At 43.3% G+C, this 24,673-nt stretch overlaps 1 protein-coding gene across 16 annotated transcripts in view; it reads right to left on the reverse strand.

Moving 5' to 3' along the window:
- KANK1 (KN motif and ankyrin repeat domains 1) overlaps window positions 1–24,673 on the reverse strand; it is a 276,823-nt gene that overhangs the window by 36,074 nt on the left and 216,076 nt on the right. The window contains exon 1 of one of the 16 annotated variants that reach the window (XM_057298780.1): window positions 24,516–24,533. The exons of 8 other annotated variants lie outside the window; for them this stretch is intronic. Coding sequence is in view for 1 of the 8 variants with exons in the window: in XM_057298777.1 (XP_057154760.1) it covers window positions 2,053–2,110 (58 nt within the window). In the remaining 7 variants the exon portion in view is untranslated. Of the gene's footprint in view, window positions 1–1,948; window positions 2,772–15,465; window positions 15,889–24,515; window positions 24,534–24,673 lie in introns of those variants that run through there. 7 more of the 16 variants (XM_055092213.2, XM_055092211.2, XM_057298777.1 and 4 more) reach the window with 7 other exon arrangements.

Genomic DNA, 24,673 nt, shown 5'->3' on the forward strand with positions numbered 1-24,673 from the left:
ATAATGATTAACGAGACAAGCACATAGTAAGTCCTTACTAAATATTTTTAAAAGAATTCATTATAAAAGACACGAAAGGCTGGACATGGTGCTCACTCCTGTAATCCTAGCACTTTGGGAGGCCAAGGCGGGTGGATCACCTGAGGTCAAGAGTTTGAGACCAGCCTGGCCAACACGTGGTAAAACCTCGTCTCTACTAAAAATAAAAAATTGGCTGGGCATGGTGGCAGGCGCCTGTAATCCCAGTTACTTGGGAGGCTGAGGCAGGAGAATTGCTTGAATCCAGGAGGTGGAGGTTGCAGTGAGGCGAGGTCACACCATTGCATTCTAGCCTGGGCAATAGAGCAAAAACTCCGTCTCAATAAAAAAAAAAAAAGACATGAAAGCATTGTCCAGTAGATAATTTCATTGGTCATCTACAGTCTCTTGGAATATAGACAGCAGACATTAAGATTCCTGTTTTTCAAAGTGTTATCTGAGGCACACAAAAAAACTAAAAGTCAGTAGCAGACAGACAAAGTCAGCAGCGTAACCAGGAGGCCTGGGATGAGATGTCCCTGCTGCTGGTCTTTTGCAGACTGGGCTGCCTTTCTACATGGAGGTCAAGGGCACTCAGCTCCTGACTACCTCCATGGGCTTACAATTTGCCTTGGCACCTCCCTGGCTGAGAAAGCTGGGGCATGGGATATTTAGTGATTAACTCTGGCAGCATGAGTAGAAGCACACAGAGGAAAGACTTCAACTCTATTTTGTGTTTTCCACTTCTCAGTTTCTCTCCTCATTTAAAAACAAAACCAAACCCTGTCTTAACTGTAGGAAAAGTTTTCTCCGTGTTGACTTCTTTTGGACAAAACATTCCCTATCCCAGGAACACCTTGTTTTGTATTGTCATGAGTTCAAACAGATGCAAAGAATGAAGATAAGGGCAAAACCTATATACTCCAACCACTGGATCATGTGGCACTCAGTAAATACTACTTAAGGCTAAACCAGACATTTAAAAGAGGAAACACAAGAACCTTTCAAAGCGCAGACCTTGTCGCTGACCTGGGCTATGCATTTCAAACTTAAAAGCAAGGTCATTTTTATTTTTTTAAATTGTAGGATCAGGTCATGTGTTGTTTTCCCAGAGCCACGCTAATAAGCTGTGCATGTTTAGAGCGATGGAAAGAACTCAAAAGCAATGAGTGAAAATGTAAGCCATCAGTCTCCTTGCCCTCTCCTGAGTATACAAACCCACTTGACTGCTGTCCAGTTTGAAGTAACTTCCAGCAAACCTGGTTGCTGTCTGCCCTCCCAACCCCCAGCACTGCCGAACATTTACACCCGACAGTGTGAATGCTATGAAGAACACTTCTGCTTCCATCTGCCCGCTTTCTTCCCAAATGTTGGAAAGAAAGTACAAAAATAAGATTGCCAAGCAGAGGAATAAAAAGGACATATATTCCTTACGTCCCAATTTAAAACAATGTTAAATTGCTCTAGCTGTTCGATTCTAACACGTGTGGGAAGTGAATTCTCTGTGAAAGAAGTGCCCAGCAGCAGTCATGCTCCAGCCTAAGAATGGGAGGGCTGGTCGGGAGTGCTGTGCCTGGAAACTTGTGCTCGTGTTAATAGCACGTAGCTGTCCTTCTCTCTTTCCCTTTTAACTTTCATCTGCACATGGAGAAGCTGATCACTCAAAATATGCAGCCAGACCTGTTTCCAGTACTGTCTGAAATTCCATTAACAAAGAGAAACTGCAGCTTGGGTGTCAGGCAGGCGGATCTGGCCCTCCCGGGATGTGTGTGTGAGCCGGCGAGTCTAAGCTGGACTCCTGTAGACCTGTGGGGTCGCTGCGGTGGAGTAAAGTGGCCGAGCAGCGCACAGCCTTCCCGGCCGGCCCCCCTCGCCCAGGCCCCCCTGGAATTCGGCCAGCGGTGACCGCCCCACGCCACTCGCAGCTCACCTACCAGGTGGCGCCCGCTGCGCTCCCTGCCAGCCCGCGCTGCACCGCACGCCAGCTCGCTCCCAGCTCACCCGGACCCAGCCTCAGACGTCCTCGATCCTCACCCCATAAGGAAAAGTTGCAACATTCGTGTAAACTTGGCCGGCCACGCACAAATGCCATAGGCTGAGTTTTCACCAATGAAGTCTCCCTCCGGCCGCAGTGACACCGCCCCCACCACACTCAGCTGTTCCGCATTCCCTGTTTTCTTAATGAAAACAGGAAACCGGTATCTTCTGAAAATGTGTGTTCTTCACTCCCGTTTTGCCAGTTGATTTTTAAATAAAGCTAGCACTTCAAGCATCTCTACAGAGAGGCTCTGTTTTTCCTATACTAGTCACTTCTTCATGAAAGAGTCTGTGTCCTCCTGCTCAGCCCTGGGTCACCTGAGGAGGTGCAGAGGCACAATCAGCCCCACTGTTCTCTGTGGGTTCTCAGGATCCCGGCAGCACTCACTGGTTTCAGAGCCCTGCCTGACTCTTCTCAGCCCTGGGCTTATGACACGTGGCAAGTAGTTATCCTTTATCATTAATTTCAACTGAGCCTTTGCCACTGATGAAAGCTTCTTCTTAAAAAATGAAAGAAAAACAAACCTTTTTCCAGATACAAAAGTAGTACATGCTTGTAAAACATTAAAAAAAAAAAAAGAAAAAAGCCACGTACAGATAATTTAAAGAACGTAAAAAAAAGGGCACTCAGATCTTACCATCAAGTGACAAGCGTTAATATTTTGGTGTAACTCCTACTTTTTCTATGTATTTCTTAACTTAGCTACTTTTCCCACTTAAGGATTTTCAGTAGGAAAGATGAACTGACTCAACATCAGTATTTAAAACACAACAAAACTTATCACAGTTTTTACCAAAACCTAACTGGTCCATCTTTAGTTATTTCTTTAGTTCACCTTGTAGAAATCACAAAAAGCCTGTATCAGGTTGAATTACCCCCAAATGAACTTTGGACTTCTGTGAATCAGGAGAGGTTAGAATTTAACTAAGTTAGGCTTGCTTATTTCCTAATACTGCTCAAACCAGGCTACCCAAAGGACTTGTAATTCAAGTTTCATTCTCCAGCAAGTAAAAAAGTAACATGTGTTTTCAAGGTGTCATTTTCACAAACAATTGTCCATGGTAAAAATTATTCTACAATAAAACTACCCGGTGTCATTATTTTTTTAATATCCTGTTTTCTAGTGTATGTTTACATACATCAACATAAATTAGGCACTTATGAGTCTCTGATTTATTTCCCAACTTTAACAAGACCAAAACACTTTTTTGTCTTTTGTACCAGACTATAAGCACCCAGAGAGCAAAAAATTTAATTAAAAAAAATTTTTTTTGGAGAGCACGCTGGCTCACGCCTGTAATCCCAGCACTTTGGGAGACCGAGGAGGGTGGATCACTTGAAGGTCAGGAGCTCGAGACCAACCTGGCCAACATGGTGAAACCCCATCTCTACTAAAAATATAAAAAATTACCCAAGCATAGTGGCGGGCACCTGTAATCCCAGCTACTTGGGAGGCTGAGGCAGGAGAATCGCTTGAACCTGGGAGGTGAAGGTTGCAGTGAGCCAAGATCACACACATTGCACTCCAGCCTGGGCAACAAGAGCAAAACTTCATCTCCGCCCCCACCCCCCCCAGAAAAATATACATTTTTTTTTTCATTGCTTCCTCTCCCAACCACACACCAATTATCAACATGCTGGGAAGAAAGGAGATGTTTGACAACGTTTACTGAAGGAATAAATAACTGAATATACAGTATAACATAATAAACTTGCTAGAGTGCAGTGGCGCCATCTTGGCTCACTGCAACCTCCACCTCCCTGGTTCAAGGGATTCTCCTGCCTCGTCCTCCCGAGGAGCTGGGATTACAGGCGTGTGCCACCACGCCCAGCTAATTTTTGTATTTTTAGTAGAGATGGGGTTTCACTATGTTGGCCAGGCTGGTCTCAAACTCCTGACCTCAGGTAATCTGCCTGCCTCGGCCTCCCAAAGTGCTGGGATTACAGCTGTGAGCCACTGTGCCTGGCCAACAGTACAAGATAATAAACTTTGAAAAACATCTTGATGCTCTGAAGACAGAAGTTGTTCGTTAAATATTAGTGTTAAGGACATTTCTTCCATGATACTGTTTCAGTTGTTATCTTTAGGTTGTGGAATTATAGATGATTTTTATTCTTTATATTTTATAATTTTTACAACACATGGGTATTGCTCTCTTTTTTTTGAGACAGGGTCCGACTCTGTTGCCCAGGCTGGAGTGCAGTGGTGCGATCATGGCTCACTACAGTCTCTATCTCCTGGGCTCAAGTGATCCTCCCGCCTCAGCTTCCTGAGTAGCTGGGAACTATAGGTATGTAGCACCACGCCTGGCTAATTTTAATTTTTTAAAATTATTTTTAATAGAGATGAGGTCTTGCTATTTTGCTCAGGCTGGTCTTGAACTCCTGGCCTCAAGCAATCCTCCCACCTCAGCCTCTCAACATGCTGGGATTACAGGTATAAGCCACTATACCTGGCCTGGGCATTTGTCTTAAAATATATTACAAGAAGTCACTGTTTGGAAGGCGAATGGAATTGACTGCAATAAACTGAGAAAGTTCACTTGGGAGGTGAATGAATGGGGGTGGCCATGGCAAAGACAGCTTGATGTTCTTTAGTATGCATTATCCCCTCCTTCCACACTAATAGGGGCAAATAAAAGTCTGTAAGCAGAAGTGTCATGTAGTATACCCCAGGAACCTCCATTAAAAAACAGAAATAATCCTTTCACCTATGTTCTTCTTTGTGCCTTCCTCCATCCTGCTCCCTGGAATGCAGATGTGATGACTAGAACACTAGTGTAACTTTGAAACATGAGTTCATATCTAGGGGTGGAGGAACGATGTACTAGAAGGAACTTGGGCCTCAAAGGACTTTGTGGATCAGAGCTACTATAACATTTCTGAAAAGCCTACCTGTATACTTTTAAGTGAAAAAGATACAAAGGTCTATTTTGTTTTAGCTATCGTTTGTTTTGGGTCTTGTTTACTTGGAGTTACACTGAATTCTAACAGGTACTACAGTTCTTCCCCCTTCCCCTCTCAAAAATTAAGACTAGATCTTAAAAAGGAGAAAGATGCTAAATTATTAACTGGAAAAGCGTTACAATAAAACTTAAATTATTAATTCAGGATCAAGAGGAAGTATAAAAACAACAGTTTTGGCCGGGCACAGTGGCTCACGCCTGTAATCCCAGCACTTTGGGAGGCCGAGGTGGGCAGATTGCCTGAGGTCAGGAGTTCAAGACCAGTCTGTCCAACATGGTGAAACCAGGTCTCTACTAAAAATGCAAAAAATTTAGCTGGGCATGGTGGTGTGCACCTGTAATCCCAGCTATTCAGGAGGCTGAGGCAGGGGAATTGCTTGAACCAGAGAGGTGGAGGTTGTAGTGTGTCAAGATCACGCCACTGCATTCCAGACTGGGTGACAGAGCAAGACTCCGTCTCAAAAAAAAAAAAGCAGTTTAAAAAAAAAAAATCTACCTGGGTTATAAAGAGACTCTTAACTAAGCCTTTTTGGACTAACAGAACTATGCCTGCTTTTGCACAGTCAAAATTGCACTGGCTATATCTGCAACTGAAATCCTGAGAGTAATAGCTTCCAACTAAACATTCTGGAATTGGAGGGCTGTCCCTGGTGTTTACAAGAATTTTTTGAATGTCTGGAAATCCAGTGGTGGAGACTGCTCCTGGCACCACCTCTACCTTCATTATATAAACATTTATTGAAAGCTTAATTGGCTACAGGAAATGGTCCTATTCAGTGGAAGGAGTAAGAGGAAAAATTTATAAGAAATAAAATGAGATATAGTCTAGCTGAGAGATGACTACCAAACACCCTTAACATAACACTAATTGAGATCAGTGACAAAGGCATAGATCAACAATGCAGGCCATGAGTGGAGGCTCATGCCTGTAATCCTAGCACTTTGGGAGGCCAGGGTGGGCAGTTCACTTGAGATCAGGAGTTCGAGACCAGCCTGGCTAACATGGTGAAACCCTGTCTCTACTAAAAATACAAAAATTAGCTGGGTGTGGTGGCACATGCCTGTAAACCCAGCTACTTGGGAGGCTGAGGCAGGAGAATCGCTTGAACCTGGGAGGCGGAGGCTACAGTGAACCGAGATTGCACCACCGCATTCCAGCCTGGGCAACAGAGAGAGACTCCGTCTGAAAAAACCCCAAACAACAACAACTCCGCCCCCACTCCAAAAAACCAAAACACAATGCAGTATGAAATTATGTAAACTAGTGATCAAAACAGAACCGAGTTAGCCAGAGATGAGTTCTGAAGACAAGGTAAATGACAAGAGTAAAAAGGTGAAGAGCCAGGGCAGAACCTGTTGGTGCTGCTGAAGGAATGCCAAGGTTAGACAAGGGGAAGAAGATGAGTACAGGAGAGGCCACCAATCTCACATCCTGGAGCAGGGCAAGTTTTTCCACTGAAACTAGGGGCTAAAAAGCATCAACAAAGATCGTCTTGACAATTGTGTGTGCGTGAGACTGACGTAGGGAAAGAGGCTAAATTCAATAGGACCAGTTCAAATGTTATAATACCCAGTGGGAAGTGCAGACCAAATAAAACATTTATTCACACATTCGACTTACATTATAATTGATATTGATAATAAAGGCACATGAATTAATATCTACTTTCTGTCTCTGTCTCTCTTTCTCTATCTCTCTAGTTTTCTGTGGATCTTCACTTACTATTTACCATGCACTGTTCTAGGAGCTGGGGACACCAAACAAAATGGACAAAGTCTCTGCTCTCACAAGGCTCACAGTCTAGTGGGGATGGGGTGAATAGAAAAGTCATTAAAGGCAGAAGTGAAGCAAACAGCTACATGACAGCTGGCATTGCCAGAATATATACCAGTGTCTCAAGGTAAGTGGATGGCCTGCTAACTAACACTGGGCTCCATGTTGTCTCAGGTTGGCATCATCTCTGAGCCAACTCACTCCTAGACACCAAGGGGCACAGAGTCCATTTCCTCCCTCTCGCTCCCAACTAAGTTTGCACAGTCTGCAATTTGGGGTAACCAAACACCAATGCAACGGCATCAATTAGAGAAAACTCTCCAAGTTCAGACCAAATTCCTACGTGTTCAGAGAAAAGGTGAAATCAACAAACTGATGGCAAGTCTGCTCCTTATTTATATATTTATCTCCTATAAAACTTAGTGCTCTGTGAGAGGGGCCCAATTTACTGCCTCAAGAACAGTGCGAAATTTGCTTGCAATTCTTCTGCATTAACAAAGTGAAATGGAGTTATGGATATTTCAAAAATCATTTCATCTAGATTCATAAAGTACTATATGATTTTAACTTTTAATGAAACTAAACTTGCTGTCCAAATAATACATGGTTTTGAAAGACATAAAAATTAACGTACTCACCAGGAAGAAGATTAGATCGCAGGAAACTAGTTGAGTACTAACCTGCTTGCAGTGATTCTCAACTGGAGGTAATTTTTCTTTTAAACCAACCAAACGAGGCGTGGAGTTGATTTTGCCCCCGCAAAGGGACATTTGGCAATGCCTGAAGATATTTATCGTTGTCACTGCTTGGGGTGCTACCCGAATCTAGTGTGTAGAGGCCAGAGCTGCTGCACACATTTTGCCATGCACAAGACAGGCCCTCCTTCCCCCAACAAAGAATTATCTAGCTCATAACGTCAGTAGCGCTGAGGCTGAGAAAGCCTGTGCTGGGGACAGCGAGAAGAATAAAAATTCACAGATAGCAACTGAAATTTTGGCCATATAATCTGTATTCTTCCATTGGGCATGGAGGCTCATGCCTGTAATCCCAGCACTTTGGGAGGCCAAGGCGGGTGGATCACCTGAGGTGGGGAGTTCGAGACCAGGCTGACCAACATGGAGAAACCCCACCTCTACTAAAAATACAAAATTAGCCCAGCATGGTGGTGCATGCCTGTAATCTCAGGTACTTGCGAGGCTGAGGCAGGAAAATTGCTTGAACCTGTGAGGCAGAGGTTGTGGTGAGCCAAGATGATGACATTGCACTCCAGCCTGGGCAAGAGTGAAACTCCATTTCGAAAAAAAAAAAAAAAAATCTGTAGTCTTCAAGTCTTTCATTTCCTTTTGGGGCCAATAACACTATGCTCAAGTGCTCAAGTGATAAAAAACGCCACTTTTGAGTAAAGAAAAGCATTCAATACTTTCTACATACTCTACCACAATGAGCCATTCTTTAATATGAGCAAAAAGCACTGGGGTGAAATAATGTGTCCTGTGGACTTTAAAATGGAGGAGACTTTGATATTATTACTTTATCTATTAATTAGGACACACTGACTTCTTTGTTCTGATTTCACTGCTGCACACTCTAGGCCCAGTTACTGACTGACGGTGCTGTGAAAAATAATTACGCCCCTGTGCCACAACTTTCACACACTATTTATGTGTTTTTCTTCGCCAGATACCACACCTGACTGTTGAAACTGAAGAACTTTGCTAATTCCCATTAATGTTATTGTCCCCTCTCACATGAAGCATGAAGATTTTGCTTGAAGAGCTGAGTCAGTCCTAGAGAAGTACATAATTATCACAGATTTCCACATTTAAAAGCCCCAGAGTGTAAGCATCCTGCTGTTCAAAGCAGTCAAAAAGATCCCACGTCAGCAGGAAAGCAAACCAGTAGGATGAACTCAGGGAGAGAGGCAAGTTCTCATGAAGCTAATTACTCAGAGTATGAGAGTAATTAAGTTAGCACATCAACTTTTCCAGGAGTGGAAAGTGTTCTAAGAAGACAGCGAAGTACAACAGCGTCCTTCTGAACGGGTTTAGCAGGTGGCATCTCCTGATGACACTGTTAGCATTAAGCTCTTTGAGACCCAGCAGCTTCGCTACCTGTATCAAATTTGTGTGAGGAACACCATTTGTTAGAGAACACACAATAAAAAGGGTAGCAGTATGAGTGTTCCTCCTTCTGGTTTAAAGGAAATGTATAACAGACGAGATTTTCTTTTGCTCTTGCATTTACCAAAGAGTTGTTTTTAAGCCTGCTCTTTTCCCTCCCAGATAAAACCCATTCATTCAGTCATTCAAATGATGGGCACCTGCCAAGTGCTAGGCTTTTTCTAAGAAGCCTGAAATCCTTCTCCTCACAGAGTTTATACTGCCTACTGCAATTCACCAATACCTCTTCAGGTTACAGGTAGGTAGGTAGGTAAGTATGTATTCATTCATTCTTTTAGAGACAGGGTCTTGCTCTGTCACTCAGGCTGGAGTGTAGCGGCACGATCACAGCTCACTGCAGCCTTGAACTCCCCAGCTCAAGAGATCCTCCTGCCTCAGCCTCTCTAGTAGCTAGGACTACAGATGTGTGTGACCAAACCCGGCTAATTTTTAAATTTTTTATAGAGATGGGGTCCCACTATGTTGCCCAGGCTAGTACAGCTGTTTTAAAAAGCTACCTAAACACTTCATGCAAATAAAATTGTAACATTAAAGAAAGCAAAAGTATATGCCAGAAGTTCCTAAGAAATATCAGGTCAGTTGACACATATGTAGCATAACTGCAATTTTACAGGCTTGGTTTGTTTATATGATTAAGTTAGAATGTGGTCTTGCTTCCTGTACTCCTAACTCTTCCTAACTCCTTTTGGCTTCTCCCCACAAATCTTTGGATTTCCTCTCACAGATAATCTTATCTGGACTTTTTTAACAGACATTAACCTGCACGCTACTCCTACATCTTCCACTGTCTCCCATCACTACCCTTCTCCATACCAGCTCCATCTTCCACATCTACCTGTTCCCACACTCTGTAAAGAGAATGCTGATGTAAGGAAGATGCAGTTGTTACACTGAAAGATGGATGTATTCTCTCATTCAGCAAATATTTATTAAGTGCCTGCAATAGGCCAAACACTGCTAGGTGCTAAGCAAAACAGACACAGAGCCTGTCTGGGTAGAACTTATGAAGTATAGGAGGAGACAGACAAGTGATCACATCAATAACAACTGTATTAAGTGTTGTGAAAGTAAAATGCAGGCGTTATGTTGGAACAGAGCAGGGACCCTGCCTAGGCTACGGGTAGGGAGGGTTCTTCAAGGGAGCGGTAGCTAAGGAGTCCACCGGGCAGTGTGGTGGGGATGTGTGGAGGGATGGCAGAAATTCTAGGCAGAGGAAAGAGCATATGCAAAACCTGCCACTTTTAAGAACTGGGAAGGGGACTTTGCAAAGACTGCAGTGAGGCAGAAAGGGGACAGACAGAGCCCTAATTCCACAGGACCCTGGGGATCAAGTTTTTGCATCATAGATGCATTGGTAAGCTATTGAAGGGTTTTAAACAAGGGAGTGAAATGATCAGATTTGCATTTTAATAAGATTGCTCTGGCTAGATGCTGGAGATTAAAATGCATTCTCCATTAGGGTTTCCATGGATTATTCAAGTCCCCATGAATTTCTGTCTAGGTATAACAGATTCCTTTGCACCATATGAATTTTATCTACCCAATTAGATAGTAAGTGGTAATAGTAAGGTAAGTTCTGGTGGTATTCAACAACTAGAACTTTGACACTGTCTGCATTTGGGCTAGCCAGCCTGTAGCCTTAACTCTGTCTGCCCCTAATACTTAGGAGGAAACTGAGAAGGCCTGACAAATTCCAGCTACTCTGGGCTGAGCTGGAGACCGGGATCAGGTCTCTGGGTTTGTCTTCTAGGGCTCTGTTACGTCATTCTGCTATTAAAAAAGAAAATTTTTTCTTTAAACCAATGGATGACTCACCGCAGAGAAAAGTGATGGGATTCCTTTTCTGAAGGTCATTAAAGTATGAGAAATCTAACCTGGGAAGGACGGATATGGCATGAGTGAGGGCAGGAAGAAACAGGAGACAACATTTTAGGGAATCCAGGTTCTGATTTAGCATGTTGAGATGCAGAACACAGACTTGCCCTGTGTTTGAAACTCTAGGATGGGAAGAGCAAGGACTGAAAACGCCTGTGAGGCTAAGACAACACCAACCCTGGCAGCCAGCAAGTGTCTCTGGAGGCAGGAGAGAAAGGCGGGCAGCACGCTGTTTCCAGCTTTGTGTACCTCTCCACCCGCATCTGACCAGGGCCTGAATTGGACAACAGGGAAAGCTAAAGGTAGAAGATAGGCCTGGGGAACTTAATAGACTCTGAAAACGCAAAACTTCCACCCACCAGATGGTCTCTGACAAGCTGAATTTCAGGTTGGCTTGCCTCTAGGGTCCCGAGTGTTACTGTTGGCCTGCCTACCACAGATCTTGTTGCAGGTGACCCATACTGTCTGAGATAAATACATATCTAGAACTCAGGTAACACCCTCCGCCTACCAGTTATTAGTCTCAATCGTCAGCACACATCAGATTGGCTATTTAATGCCAGTGTCAAGGGTCTATTTGATTCAAACTCTTTTGAACCCCCACTAGCCAAATCTAGGATAATTTGAGCATTAAAATAATATAATTAATGACAGTAACAAGTTACAATCCAGAGAACAGGTATCTCCTTGTGAGTCCATCATGCTATAATAAATATGTAGGAATACCAACTAATATATACAAGGAATTATGTCAACAGAAAATCACCATGGACCAACTATTAGAACAGTGGCGGATTCAGGTAGGAATCACTAGCTAAGGCTACTGGGTAGAGATTTCCTACTAAAGACTAAGATACTGATGTGGTCTCAGAATATCTCACCAGAAAATATTCCTGGCAACGTCTACAACTTCTCAATTACTATCCTTGCAAAGTGATGTGCCAGGACCTCCATTTTAAAGAATAAAGCCTAAAAGCTCTTTTCTGTGGCATGAAATGTCAATCATAAAAAAAAAATGGTGACTCTATGATGAGAAAGCTGACAAATAACCACCTCGACCAGGTGATCAAAGTTGACATCATGTATCTGCATGGGGAAGAGCAGAGCATCACTTTTGCACTGTCCTGCCAAGAAGGCATGGCCTGGACCCTGCCTGAAACACATTCTACAGAATGTCAGGCCTCTCTTTTTAAAACCATCATGGCCATGAAAAAAAGGTAAAAATGAGAACTTTTCAGATGGTAGGAGGCCAAAAAGACATGACAACTGCATTGCTACACACAGACAGACACACACACACACACACACACACACAGATGGAACAAATATGGTAAAATGTTAACCACTGGGAAAGCTGAGTCTGGGTGAGGAAGACATGAGAGCTCTTTTTATGTACGATTAAAATTATTTAAAAATAAATTTTATTTCTGTCTTTCCTTTCTTCATCTGTGCATCAATGTCCTTAGGGTGCACGAGTGCAGTCAGCCTGCCACTAGGGAGCACAGCCCAGACTCTGCGGTTACTCATACTGCAAATATGCAGCCTGTTTTCAGGGGCAGATGGCTTTGCTTTCCTGTATTACATATTATTTGAGAAATTTTACATGTGTTTCAGGTATTCCTGGAAACGTCTACAACTTCTCAATCACTATCCTTGCAAAGTGATGTGCCAGGAGCTCCACTTTAAAGAAGAAAGCCTAAAAGCTCTTTTCTGTGGCACGAAATGTCAACAATTTAGCCCCAATCCAGCACCTCCCAGGTTCCTCCCCACCCCAAACCTCAACATACTGAGAAATTTTCAAGCTTATCTATCTTTGCTCATTCTATCCCCTCTACCCAGCACACCCTTCCCCACACTCTCCCATCTGTCAAAATCAGCTGCATTGTCCTAAAGGGCCCACATACCTCATTTTTGTAAAGCCCTACTTACCCTCAACTGCTCTGTCCTGGGAAGAACTGGTCCCCTCCTTCCCTCTTTTTTCCTAAGTCACTTTGCCTGTATATGCGGAACTGTGTTACAGTTAGCAAGCACATGCCTGTGTTTCTCTACCAGACTCTAAGTGTCTACGGGAGGCAGAAGTCAAGCAGTTTTTTTTTTTTTTTTTTTTTTTTTTTTGAGATGGAGTCTCGCTCTGTCGCCCAGGCTGGAGTGCAGTGGCGTGATCTCGGCTCACTGCAAGCTCCGCCTCCCGGGTTCACGCCATTCTCCTGCCTCAGCCTCCCGAGTAGCTGGGACTACAGGCGCCCACCACCACGCCTGGCTAATGTTTTGTATTTTTAGTAGAGACGGCGTTTCACCGTGTTAGCCAGGATGGTCTCGATCTCCTGGCCTCGTGAGCTGGGCTTCCCAAAGTGCTGGGATTACAGGCGCGAGCCACCGCGCCCGGCCCTCAAGCAGTATTTATGTTTGTATTCCTCAGTACTTGGCGCTTGGTACATGGCCCTCTTAGTATCTGCTGAAGTGTAAAGCCCCACATCTAGGCATCTACGGATGAATAAGTGTAACAGAGGAAGAGATGTAGTGATTTGAAGCAGGCACTCTGGGGCCAGACTGCTTGGGTTTGAATCCTGGCTCTGCTGCTTTGCAGCTGTCGGCAAATTAGACTATATTCCAATTGTTTGAGAAAATAATAGTACCTGCATCAGTGTGTTGTCACTTAGAACAATGTGTGGGTTCTATTGTCACTACTAGTGGTACTGGATCACCCTCTGTTGTCTGGAGAAGAACACAACCCTGGCCCCCCAGAGAGGATCCAGAACCCTTCCTCCTCCATACCCTGCCCCCACCCCCATGAAGTCAGGGTTTAAGGTATTTGTGATACTTGTTCAAGACCAAGTAAGTCTGCTAAAATCTTGAGTTCTACATTGGTTTCTTCTTCTTAAGAGTGTATGAAGGAGATGCCAGCAGGGAGCTGTAGGGGATGTGTGTGTGCGCACGCACTGCTTGGGCAGAGTGGTATGTACTAGTTAGATAAGGGGGAGTCCCAGTCCAGCACAGGAAGGAAATAAAAGCAAAAGCAGACAAACACCCCCCAACTTTTAAAGCATATTATGGCCAGGTTAAAATATCTCCATCTCACAACAGGAGGACAAAGGTGAGTGCTGATTATTCTGCACACTCATTCTGCAGCTCTCCCAAAGTCCTCAGGGCACAGTGCTCTCTAACACACTGTGCAAAGACGGTGATCTAAACCACCCCGAGCACCTCCATGGCAGTCGTCCTGAATGGCCTGCCTAGGCTGGGGGAAGATATACTTTTGTTTTCATAAAACAAGAACAGGAACTATGATCACTTTCTAGTTCATGGATGAGCAATGGGCAAGAGAGCCCTGGAATCGTACAATGCAGTGATGTGATTCATCCCCTTAAAATGAGGGGGGTCAGTGGAACTCTGATTTCCAAAGTTGCTTCCAGGCTATGAGTAACTGTCGACTATACTTGATACAAAATTTCTTAACATGGCATGAAGAAAAATGAATCACAGCAGGTGTCAGACCAGATGAGCTCAGGCAGACAGAGCCTGCCGTCTTCCCCTCTGCACGTCCCACTCAGCAGCACTTTTCCAGCTGCATCCTAACTGGCATGACCTAACAATCCCCAGTGCAGTGTCCCTCCTGGGTATTGCCAATTCTACTCTGGGCATGAGTTAAGAGGCCAGAAGCCAGGCTGCACGTAAGAGTGAGGGGAAGACAGCGGAAAGGGTTACTATTCCCAGTAGTGGAACGGCCTGTCTTAATAAAGGGCACATTGTGCTAGGGAGGCATGTGATGGTAACAGGGGCCTTGCGGTTTATACAGTGGCCCTCTTCTCCAGTGTTCAGTGCCAACCACAAGATGCAGCAACTCTTTACCCCAAATCTGTCTCAAAACAGCCAAAATGCCATGGGCTCCTAAGTGCAACCCCAACTATGCTGCTCTCTAATGTCCACTGTCTCATTTTAAAAGTTATTGCTGAAATACAGCCCAAATCAATCACGCATGCACAGAAGAGAATGAGCTTGGACTGTTATTTTCCAAACTTTCTTCAAAAGTAACATGCTGTTCTAAGCGTAAAAAGGAAATGTGCCAGTTCAGAGAGTAATTCTGTGAAAAGCAGAAAAGGAACACTGGCTAACTTAGGGATAAAACAGGCTTTTCTAACAAAACATTACAGTTTTTTGGCCAGGGGGAGGTGGGGTGGTAGTGGAAAACTAGTATTTGTATGAATCCCTGTCCTTATTTTGTTTTATAGTGTGTTTATACAAGAAGCCAGCTTTAATGAATATTGAGCAACTCCCTATTGGAAAAACAGAGCTGAAAACAAATACCCAAAGATGGATTTAGCAACAAAAAAGGAAATTATTGAATTGAACTAAACCTTAAACTCAAAAACTCAAATCTTAGCATATATATATGTACAACCATTCACTCCTGCAACAATGACATCTTTATGTTAAAGCCATAGGTAAAGCTGAAATTTTCACTGGACCAAAAATCAAGTACTGGGTTATTCTTTCTAGCTTGAAGTAAAAGCAAATCTTTTTCACAACACACAGAGCTCGAGTTTATATTTCACCAACCCCCACGCAAACATCATGCTCTCCTCCTCTCTTTCTTTTGTGGGCATTCTTACTTACCCACCCAGAAACAAAATAACTGTGATTTTCAGCGAGCAGGAAGCCAGGTCTCAGGCAAACTTCCCTCAGCATTAAAGGGACTCCACACATTAGCAGGCAAAGAGCCCAGGAGCTGTTGCAGAGAATTTATTTATACCCATTTGGAATTTCCTGACGAACTAACAGCCTGCTGGCCACGGGGTTTAATTCCAGGACTCCTGGCGTCAGTGAGACAGCAAAAATTACCAACAAACCAAACTGCTAGCAATATCTTAAAAAAGAGGCAAAGCCCTCTCTCATCTTCCTTCTGATTTTTCAAACTATCCTCATACTCTTCAGGCATATGAAATGCTGACTTAGAAATGCAGCTGTAAGCCTGTTAATTCTAGGAAGAAATCAGAAAGGCAGCAAATGTTTCCTCATTGTTTGTGCTGACTTACTCCCTCTTTCCCCAACCCTCCACTGCAGAGAAAGGCTCTCTGTTACAATTTGAGCTACAGCACAGCAGCTGGCTTGTGAAGGAAATGATTGAGTTTTATGCTGAACCGAGGCTGGAGTGGAGGCAAGTGGTTCCTTTTTGGTTTCTTCTTATTTAATGCAACATATAATTAGAAGGCTAAAAACAATCACCATTTGTAAACCATAGGCCCAAGCCTCCTTCCCTTGCTCTGTATCCTCATACTCTTAAACATTTTATTCATAACATCTTCGAGCAACCTTTGTTTTTGTTTCAAAAAGTTAGTAAGAATGGTATGTTCCCCTAATGATTTAAATTCATTACCTCAAAAAAAAAAAAAAAGTTCTTTTTTGAGATAGTGTATCACTCTGTCACTTAGGCTGGAGTACAGCGGTGCAATCACAGCTCACTGTAGCCTCAACCTCCTGGGCTCATGTGATCCTCCCACCTCAGCCTCCAGAGTAGCACGACACCCATGCTCAGCTAATTTCTGTATTTTTCTTGTAGCGATGGGGTCTTACTATGTTGCCCAGGTTGGGCTCGAATGCCTGAGCTCAAGAAGTCCTCCAGCTTTGGCTTCCCAAAGTGCTGGGATTACAGGCATGAACCACCACACATGGCCCAGAATTTTTTTTTTTTTCAAAAGCAGAAGAAAACATTTCTGTCAAAAGTAAATGATAACATAAACCTCAAGAGAATTTTTAGTGTTACGGGTATGTTCTAAAACTGGCTTGTGGATATACAACTGTCCACATATACTAAAACTTATCAAACCATACACTTCAAATGGGTGAATTCTATGGTATGTAAAACAGCTCAATAAAGTTTAAAGTAAAAAAAAAAAAAAGGAAGAAAAAATCTAACCCAAATCTCTTACTAATGGAGGCCTTGTTGGGTAAAGTAATATGAAATTATTTGGATCTGCTGTTTCAAAATACCCGGCACTTGAAGCTTTGTTTTTAGTTTGTTATTTTTTAATCTGTTGGTTTATTTGGTATAAACCAAGCCCAAATAAGTGCCATGGTCTTATAGAGTTTAATCTTTGTGTCTTCACACAGGAAAGTATGTGTCACAAAGATAATCACCTTTAAGGTCTCCCATCAGTAACTGTGGTCACCAGTAGGAGACGAGACAGAAGGAAAGTAAATGGAATAAGGCAGGGCATGTGCAGGCACCAAGATGAGCCAAACTAGGCAGGTCCAGTGAATTCTTATAAAACTGTGCCTCTCTCTACACAGCTGTCCCCTGTTTTGAATTTTACAAAGCAGGCTATTTAGAGTCATCCCTCATCTTTGTTGATCTCTGTTTTATTGTTTAGAACTGGCTTTGCCTGCCTGCCCTGTGATAAAATTCAGTAAATCTTGTTCAACTAGTGCCACATTTACCCAATGTACTTAGACAAAGGTGAAGAAGGCATTTAAAAGAACCCTTTTTGGGGGGCATGGTGGCTCATGCGTGTAATCCCAATTCTTTGGCCAGCTAAGGAAGGAGGATTACTTGAGCCCAGGAGTTTGAGACTAGCCTGGATGACACAGTGACACTCTGTCTCTACCAAAAAAAAAAAAAAAAAAATTAGCTAGGTGTGCTGGCTTGCCCCTGTAGTCTCAGTTTCTCGGGAGCTGAGACTGGGAGGATTTCTTGAGCCTGGGAGGTTGAGGCTGCAGTGAGCTATGATCATGCTACTGTACTCCAGCCTGGGTGACACAGTGAGACTCTGGTCTCAAAAAAAAAAAAAAAAAAAAAAAAAAAAAAAAAAAAAATTCTGGTATTATTTAGTTACATTATTATATTCCAAACTAAGATTTAATATCGGCTGGGTGCAGTGGCTCATGCCCGCAATCCTAGCACTTTGGGAGGCCAAGGCAGGAGGATCACTTGAGCTCAGGAGTTTGAGACCAGCCTAAGCAAAATAGTGAGACCTTGTCTCTATTAAAAAAAAAAAAATATATATATATATATATACACACACACACACATAAAATTTTAAAACTATCAAAAGACTTGTTCTTAAAAGTTAAACGAATAAAGTACTGAATGTAGTGTTTCTTGATCCTGCAAAAAAAAAAATCTGCTACATTCATAAATATTGTGTTCTGGTAAGAGTTTAGATTACATAAAGCAGTCGAAGTCAATCATTTTGCTAAAGTAGCTTGTATCTGACCCTATGGGTGTTTGCCTCTGTGCTTCTGTGAAGGTGAGGGCCAGCAGAAAAAGTCATTGTATGCAAATAAATGCCTAGTCCTTTATCAGACGATGACAAGGGTTGGGAAGGGAAACAATTAAAAATATGAACCCCTTCTGCCTGGAAACCATCAGTCACAAAGGTTCCCACTGAAGAGAGAAACACACACCTATCTGCCTTTACTCTTTCAATATACATACAAAGAAAGAAGCCAAGTAAGATGTGGGAAGATGAAGATATACTCAAGGCTTGGCCTCTGACAGGTGGAGAGTAGCCAGAAAAGGCGACGCCCAGTGAGAAAAGGAACCTGCTGGAGACAAAAGCCTTCTGTGGTACCCGGCTGGCTGAGAGTACACCAGCACAGTCTTTATCCCCGGGATGGTGGCTTCGGAACTTTGAGACTTCAACCTGAACCTTCAGTTCTTACACTTAACAGGATTACTGCAGCAAGACTTTTCCCCCAGAGAGCCTGCTCCCTTAGTCTAGAGATAAGAACAAGGTTAAATTAAGTAGTGAGTGGTGGCCTGAATTACACTGTGGACAGGTCAAGATGCCTATTTCTTGACATCCATTGAATTTACTTTCCTCCCCCAATGTTCCCTGCCCCCATCTTTCCCCACCACCCACTGTGCACAATTCTTCTGGACTCCACTGCTGCAGGTGCCTTATACATACACGAACTCATTTAATCCTCACAACAACCCTACAGCAAGGTATGATTACTTCGGCCTTTTACAGATGAAGCTTATGTCATGCATAAGCATGCTGCTATTCTACTGCTACTGCTCACTCTACTGCTGAATGCATACTATTTTGGTACTGAAAAGCCATAAACTAGGGACATTCTCTCTTGTAGCCTTTTTTTTTTTCTTCTTTTTTTTGAGACAGAGTCTCGCTCCGTCACCCAGGCTGGAGTACAATGGCGGGATCTCGGCTCACTGCAACCTCTGCCTCCCGGGTTCAACCAATTCTCCTGCCTCAGTCTGCTAAATAGCTGGGATTACAGGGGCCTGCCACCACACCCAGCTAGTTTTTTTTTGTTTTGTTTTTTGTATTTTTAGAAGAGATGGGGTTTCACCATGTTGGCCAGCCTGGTCTCAAACTCCTGACCTCAGGTGATCCACCCACCTCGGCCTCCCAAAGTGCTGGGATTACAGGCATGAGCCACCATGCCCAGCCTCTTGTAGCTCTTATAAACAACAATAACAACAGCAACAACAAAACCCAAGGACAACAATCAAAACAATCTCACATTCCTCCCACCCTTTCTGGCTCAGGTAAGCTTACCTTGCAAAAACTCTACCTATGAGTATTTGCCTTAGAAAGAGACAGAGTGAAAGGAGGATGCTCTGCTACCCCACGCTGAGGGCCTGGGTTATTTCTGTTATACTGGACTTCCCCAAACCCCTAAAGAGTTCAAATACTGTATTGTGCTGCTTTAACCACCCCTCCCCTGAGGTGCTTGGGATGGGTGTGAGACCCACACTGTGAGCTGCAATGAGGGAGAAAGTGGGTATGGCCCTTTCCACAGCACCAAGGCTCTTCTGCACCCATCTCTTTCATAGTCTTAGGGTGTGACAGGATTTAGGGGATTAAAAGGAAAGTCCAGCAAAGGCGCCTGCTTTTCCATTCCTCCTCCTGGGAGGTGTGCACCATGTTGGGTCTTGGAAGAGGACTCCTCCTTTACATGCCTGGATTAGCAGGATCCGCTCAGAAGACTTAACAGGAGGGGAGATTTTCCAAGGAGAGGCCACCCTGCCTTCCACATGAGGAGGGTGTGCCGCGGCAGAGGGGTCTGATTCTTGTCAGGAGAGTGACTTTAGGAAGACGATGCTATCTGATGGTCCTACCTTAAAAGACAAGAAAAATAAAAAGTCTTCTGTCTTCTGATCCTTTATTCAACAAATGCATTTCCCCAAACACATGTGAAGGCTTAAAACTAGTGTCGCATGGGCTTTCTACACCTTAGGCTTTCTTCACAGTCTGGATTGCCCCATGGTTATTACCTTTGTCACATCTAAAGAAGCGATGGTCTCATAATATATTTTCATCCAAGATTTGAAATCAGCATTAAGAAAAGCCAATACCAAATGAATTGGGGGGACACGGAACTAAATAAGAACATTAAGACCTTAACTTAGATTACTACAAAGACTCTATGAAGGCTGTAAATAAGGGATAATAAGGACTATTTATCTCCTCACACCTAAAAGAGGTGAGGTCTGTAGAGACCTTCCCAAGAAAACAGTGGGAAAGAAGGAAAGCAGGCCAGCCAGCCATACCCCCAGGGGCTACCAGCTCAGGTTCTTACCTACAGTTGCAACCAGCCCACCAAGCTGCACCAGAGAATAAGCCTGAGACAAAAGGAACCAACTGGAGTCCCATCTCCTCCCTAACTGGTTGTGCTGCTAACATGCCACAAAAAGCAATGAAAGGCCATGGCAGCCAGCAAGAACTTTCCAAATGGCCCCTGACAATAATCTTCCCCTTAAGACAGCCACAACGTACCTGGTCACCTCTCTCTGGAACCCAAGGCACTTAACAGACAATACCATCTTTCTTTCTCACTCTTTTTTTTTTTTGAGACAGAGTCTCGCTCTGTCGCTCAGGCTGAAGTGCAGATCTCGGCTCACTGTGACCTCCACCTCTCGGGTTCAAGCTATTCTCCTGCCTGAGCCTCCCAAGTAGTTGGGATTACAGGTGCCCGCTGCGACGCCCAGCTAATTTTTGTATTTTTAGTAGAGATGGGGTTTCACCCTGTTGGCCAGGCAGATCTCAAACTCCTGACTTCAACTGATCTGCCTGCCTTGGCCTCCCAAAGTGTTGGGATTACAAGCATGAGCCACCACACCCAGCAACAACACCATCTCAAGCCTGCCTTAGAGCAAGTGAGGGAGAGAAAGCAGGTAACTACAACTTTCACGAGAGGAGGCAGAACGTAAGAGTGTGTGTGTGACACAGTAAAAGCCATCTGTTCACCCAGGAAACACACCCAGGTGAAGTGTCACACATGAATTCACAGAGCGACCAACTGGGAACTTAGGGGAAAAGGCTGGAAGAAAACTGCAAAGAATATAGCACATCAGATTGGCAACTGGCAGGGCTCAGGCCCACAAATTCTTAGGCAGGTGCTGGGCCTGATTTTTGACCTGTATTATATGCCCAGCATCATGCCAGCACAAAGTAGGTGCTCTGCAAATATTTGCTGGTTGAACATTGAATCTGTTGACTCTACAAGGACTACTAAGCAAGGCATTGTTGGGCATATGAAGAAGATGACATGATTCTTGCCTCTTAAAACACTCAAGTTTATAAGATTAGTGAGGCACACAACCGTAACTCTTAATTAAAAGCAACTGATGGCAATTATGTAATAGAAATAATAATAGAATAATAACAGAATAAAAGGAATAAAGAAGAGGAAGAGAGGAACTCCCATTGGGAGTATCTGAGAATGCCTGTTGGGAGAGGTAAGAGAGGTAGCAAGACTTGAAGGATAAGAAGGGCTTATATTAATAGATATGGGAAAGATATCCAGGTCAAGAAAGCAAAGACACTAACTGGGGAACAGGGCAGGGTGGGGCTGGGAAACAGCACTGGGAGGGAGCAGATGCCCCTATCTTACACAACTCTTTGGATACAGCTGGTCTCTGAGTACCTGTAGTCATGGACCTCCGGTAAGGCCTACTGTGATTTTTACAGACACAAGAACTGAAGAAACGGAAATAGACCATGATTTCAGACAAAATAAGGTCCAAAACAAAAGTTCAGAGTTAAGATAAGGGAATAATAGTTAGAGATTAAAGTTTGTGAAAGTGAAAATGTTTGGGGAGACAGAAAAATAACAGAAAATACAAAGCTCAATGATCCCTAATCTTGCCAGCCATCCTTACATACACAAAACCACAAAGCAGGGAGAAAAAGGCAAAGGAGCAAGGCTCGCAGCCTCGGGGCTGGTCCATCACACAAAGAAGGAAAATGGCAAAGACTAATCTGCCAAATACATTTGTATGGTCATTTAAAAGTGAGCCACTGAATGAATGAACTCACTGAATTGAAGTACTTCTATGGAGTTTCATAACATTCCTTCCAGTAGTCCCCAAACAACACCCCAATTGAAATGCAGCAGTATTAAAAAAAAAGAAAAGAAAAGAAAAGAAATTCAGCAGTATCTGCAAAGTCTCACCTCAAAGCATCCAGGGACAACATGCCAAAGGATAAGAGCCCAGAGGAAAAGCCCCCAGCCCTAAGCCCCCTTTACCTTTCTAGAAGATGTTTAGTCTCAGGATTCTTCATTTACAATCAGCGTCCTGAGGTGTTGTGAATTCCAGCTGCTGTCTTCTAGCACCCAAGTAACATCCTAGCATGTTCCTCAGAGAACACTCAGCTCCAGCACGTGTGTGATGCTTGGGCCCAGTCAGATCCCTTACCGGATAGGCTCATAGGTAACAATCATTGCACTTATGATGTGATGCTGCCATTTCCCCTCACACTGCCAAACAGTTGTCCCTGGGGCAGACTTGGAAGCTGTATAAAGTGTGGTGCTAATGGAAAAATTTGGTGGCAAAGGGCATCACAGTGTTTTGCAATTAATTTTTTTTTCCTGTAAGCTGCATTGTTGAAATGGTTTGACATGCAAACCATCCCTCCCTCCCCGACCAGTGTACAGACTTCCAGGTCTCCACCCTAGCGTGTTCTAAAAATCAGTGTATCATCAGGCTGATTCACCACTTGAAGAGGTGGGGCCCCGGTTGGGGTACATGCTGCCTAAGCTCAGCAGGTACTTCTGCCTCCTCTGCCAGGTCACAAGAAGACAAACCAGTCTTTGTCCTCACAGCTGAGGGGGAACATGCCAAACGGGTTGCCCCAAAAAACATATTCATGGTGCGTCCCTGAGTTGAATAAAGCATCCCAGTCAATCCACCTAAAAATGCTGAGGGAAAAATAAATAAATCGGCTGCACCGTGTTGGGTAGAGAGACTTACATGAGGGGGATACTGAGAACAGAGGAAGAGAGAACTTTTTTCTGGTTTTAGTTAGAAAAAAGTAAGAGCTGATGCACATGAGTAGGGTTTTTAAGATATTAAGCACTGGGCATATAAGTTACTGGAAATACCCCATCTCTCTCTTTGATGTTTTCAGTTTGGAATATTCTTCCCCCTTTCTTCCTGGAGAGTCTTAAATGTACCTGCTGTACAGAAACACTTCAAACGCCTTGGCCTAACGGACAGTGGATGCAAATGGAAAAGGCACTCAGTAAACTGGGCAGGGATGGGAAAATTGGGCAGGACAAGCTGAATCAATGTTTTCACAAAATTATTTGCAAAGCTGATGGATGGGATTTATCAACTAAACCAAATATTGTGAGACTAAATTCAGAAAGCCACACAGCTATCTTTTGATTCTGCCTAACAGAGATCATGTCCAAAGTATAAAAGATCCCTGAGAGAAAACTTTTCCAATGGAATAAAATCATGAAAAAGGAACTAAAATAAACTCAGTACTGGTAACTATTAGTAGCAAACTGTTTCCATAAATGGTTACTCTAGTACTACCTCCTTTAAGTAAAGGTTTGTATGGTGAAATTCCAATTCCACAACCTCTGATCCAGTTGGGAGGGAAATCAGGGATCAGGCAAATCTGGCCATAAACAAGGTAAGAGTACAAAGATTTAACTTTCAGGATCAGAACAAATCCTACAAATCCAACAATTTGTCCCTTAGCACAGCTCTCCCTTATGTCTATAGTTCTGTTTTTCTATCTGTTGATTAGAGTGGCCTTCTCATTTTTATAGAATATTGTTTAATCTGAGTTTCAGCCATGGCTTGCTTTAACTAGGATAAGAAATCTGGTCACTATATATATTTTTAAATCTCAAAATAGCAGCGTACTTATTTTTAAGTGGTGAGATAACTCATCGTATAGAACTACCAGCTGAGATGACTAATGCTATATGTACAAATGGGCTGCATTTCAAAAACCTGTGTTTTCCAGATTCATAATGAACTGCAGCTCAAAAGCAGAACCAGGCTTAGCCTGTAAAACATGAGCATACTTTTCCTAAAGCATGTGAAAATGAGTAACTCAGTTAAGGCTCACTCCAAAAATACCCAACAGAGAAGCCAAGGAAGGAAAAAGAAAATAGTCTGCTTTTGGTTTTTGAACTTAGAATTTCTACAACTGTTTGAATGAATCTTATAATCTGATTTCCTGGATGGGTCTTCTTAAAGGTTTTATTAGAGATGTCTACCCAATGCAATTAATTTTTTTTTTTTTGTCAGGAAAGAGCAAGAACTTATCGTTTCTGTGAATTTGAGAATTATGATAATATTTTTCTTGCCAGATCAAATCAAACCACCTTTTAGAGAAAAGGAGCCAAAGCGGTGACTGTGAGCTTTAGTCACGATCATTTTCCTCCAAGCCCATACAAACCTTTCTCAGAAACTGCACAAAGGAGATGAACTGAAATTATCCCAGACACAGGAAGAAGGCAAACCCTGGAAAAGGAAGCAAATGAGCTATACCTTTGATGGGCTCAGCTAGCCCACCCAACTCATTCAGGAAAGAGGGGAAGTGCATAATCAGAAATA

Source organism: Pan paniscus, chromosome 11 (assembly GCF_029289425.2).
Source record: "Pan paniscus chromosome 11, NHGRI_mPanPan1-v2.0_pri, whole genome shotgun sequence".
NCBI lineage: Eukaryota > Metazoa > Chordata > Mammalia > Primates > Hominidae > Pan > Pan paniscus.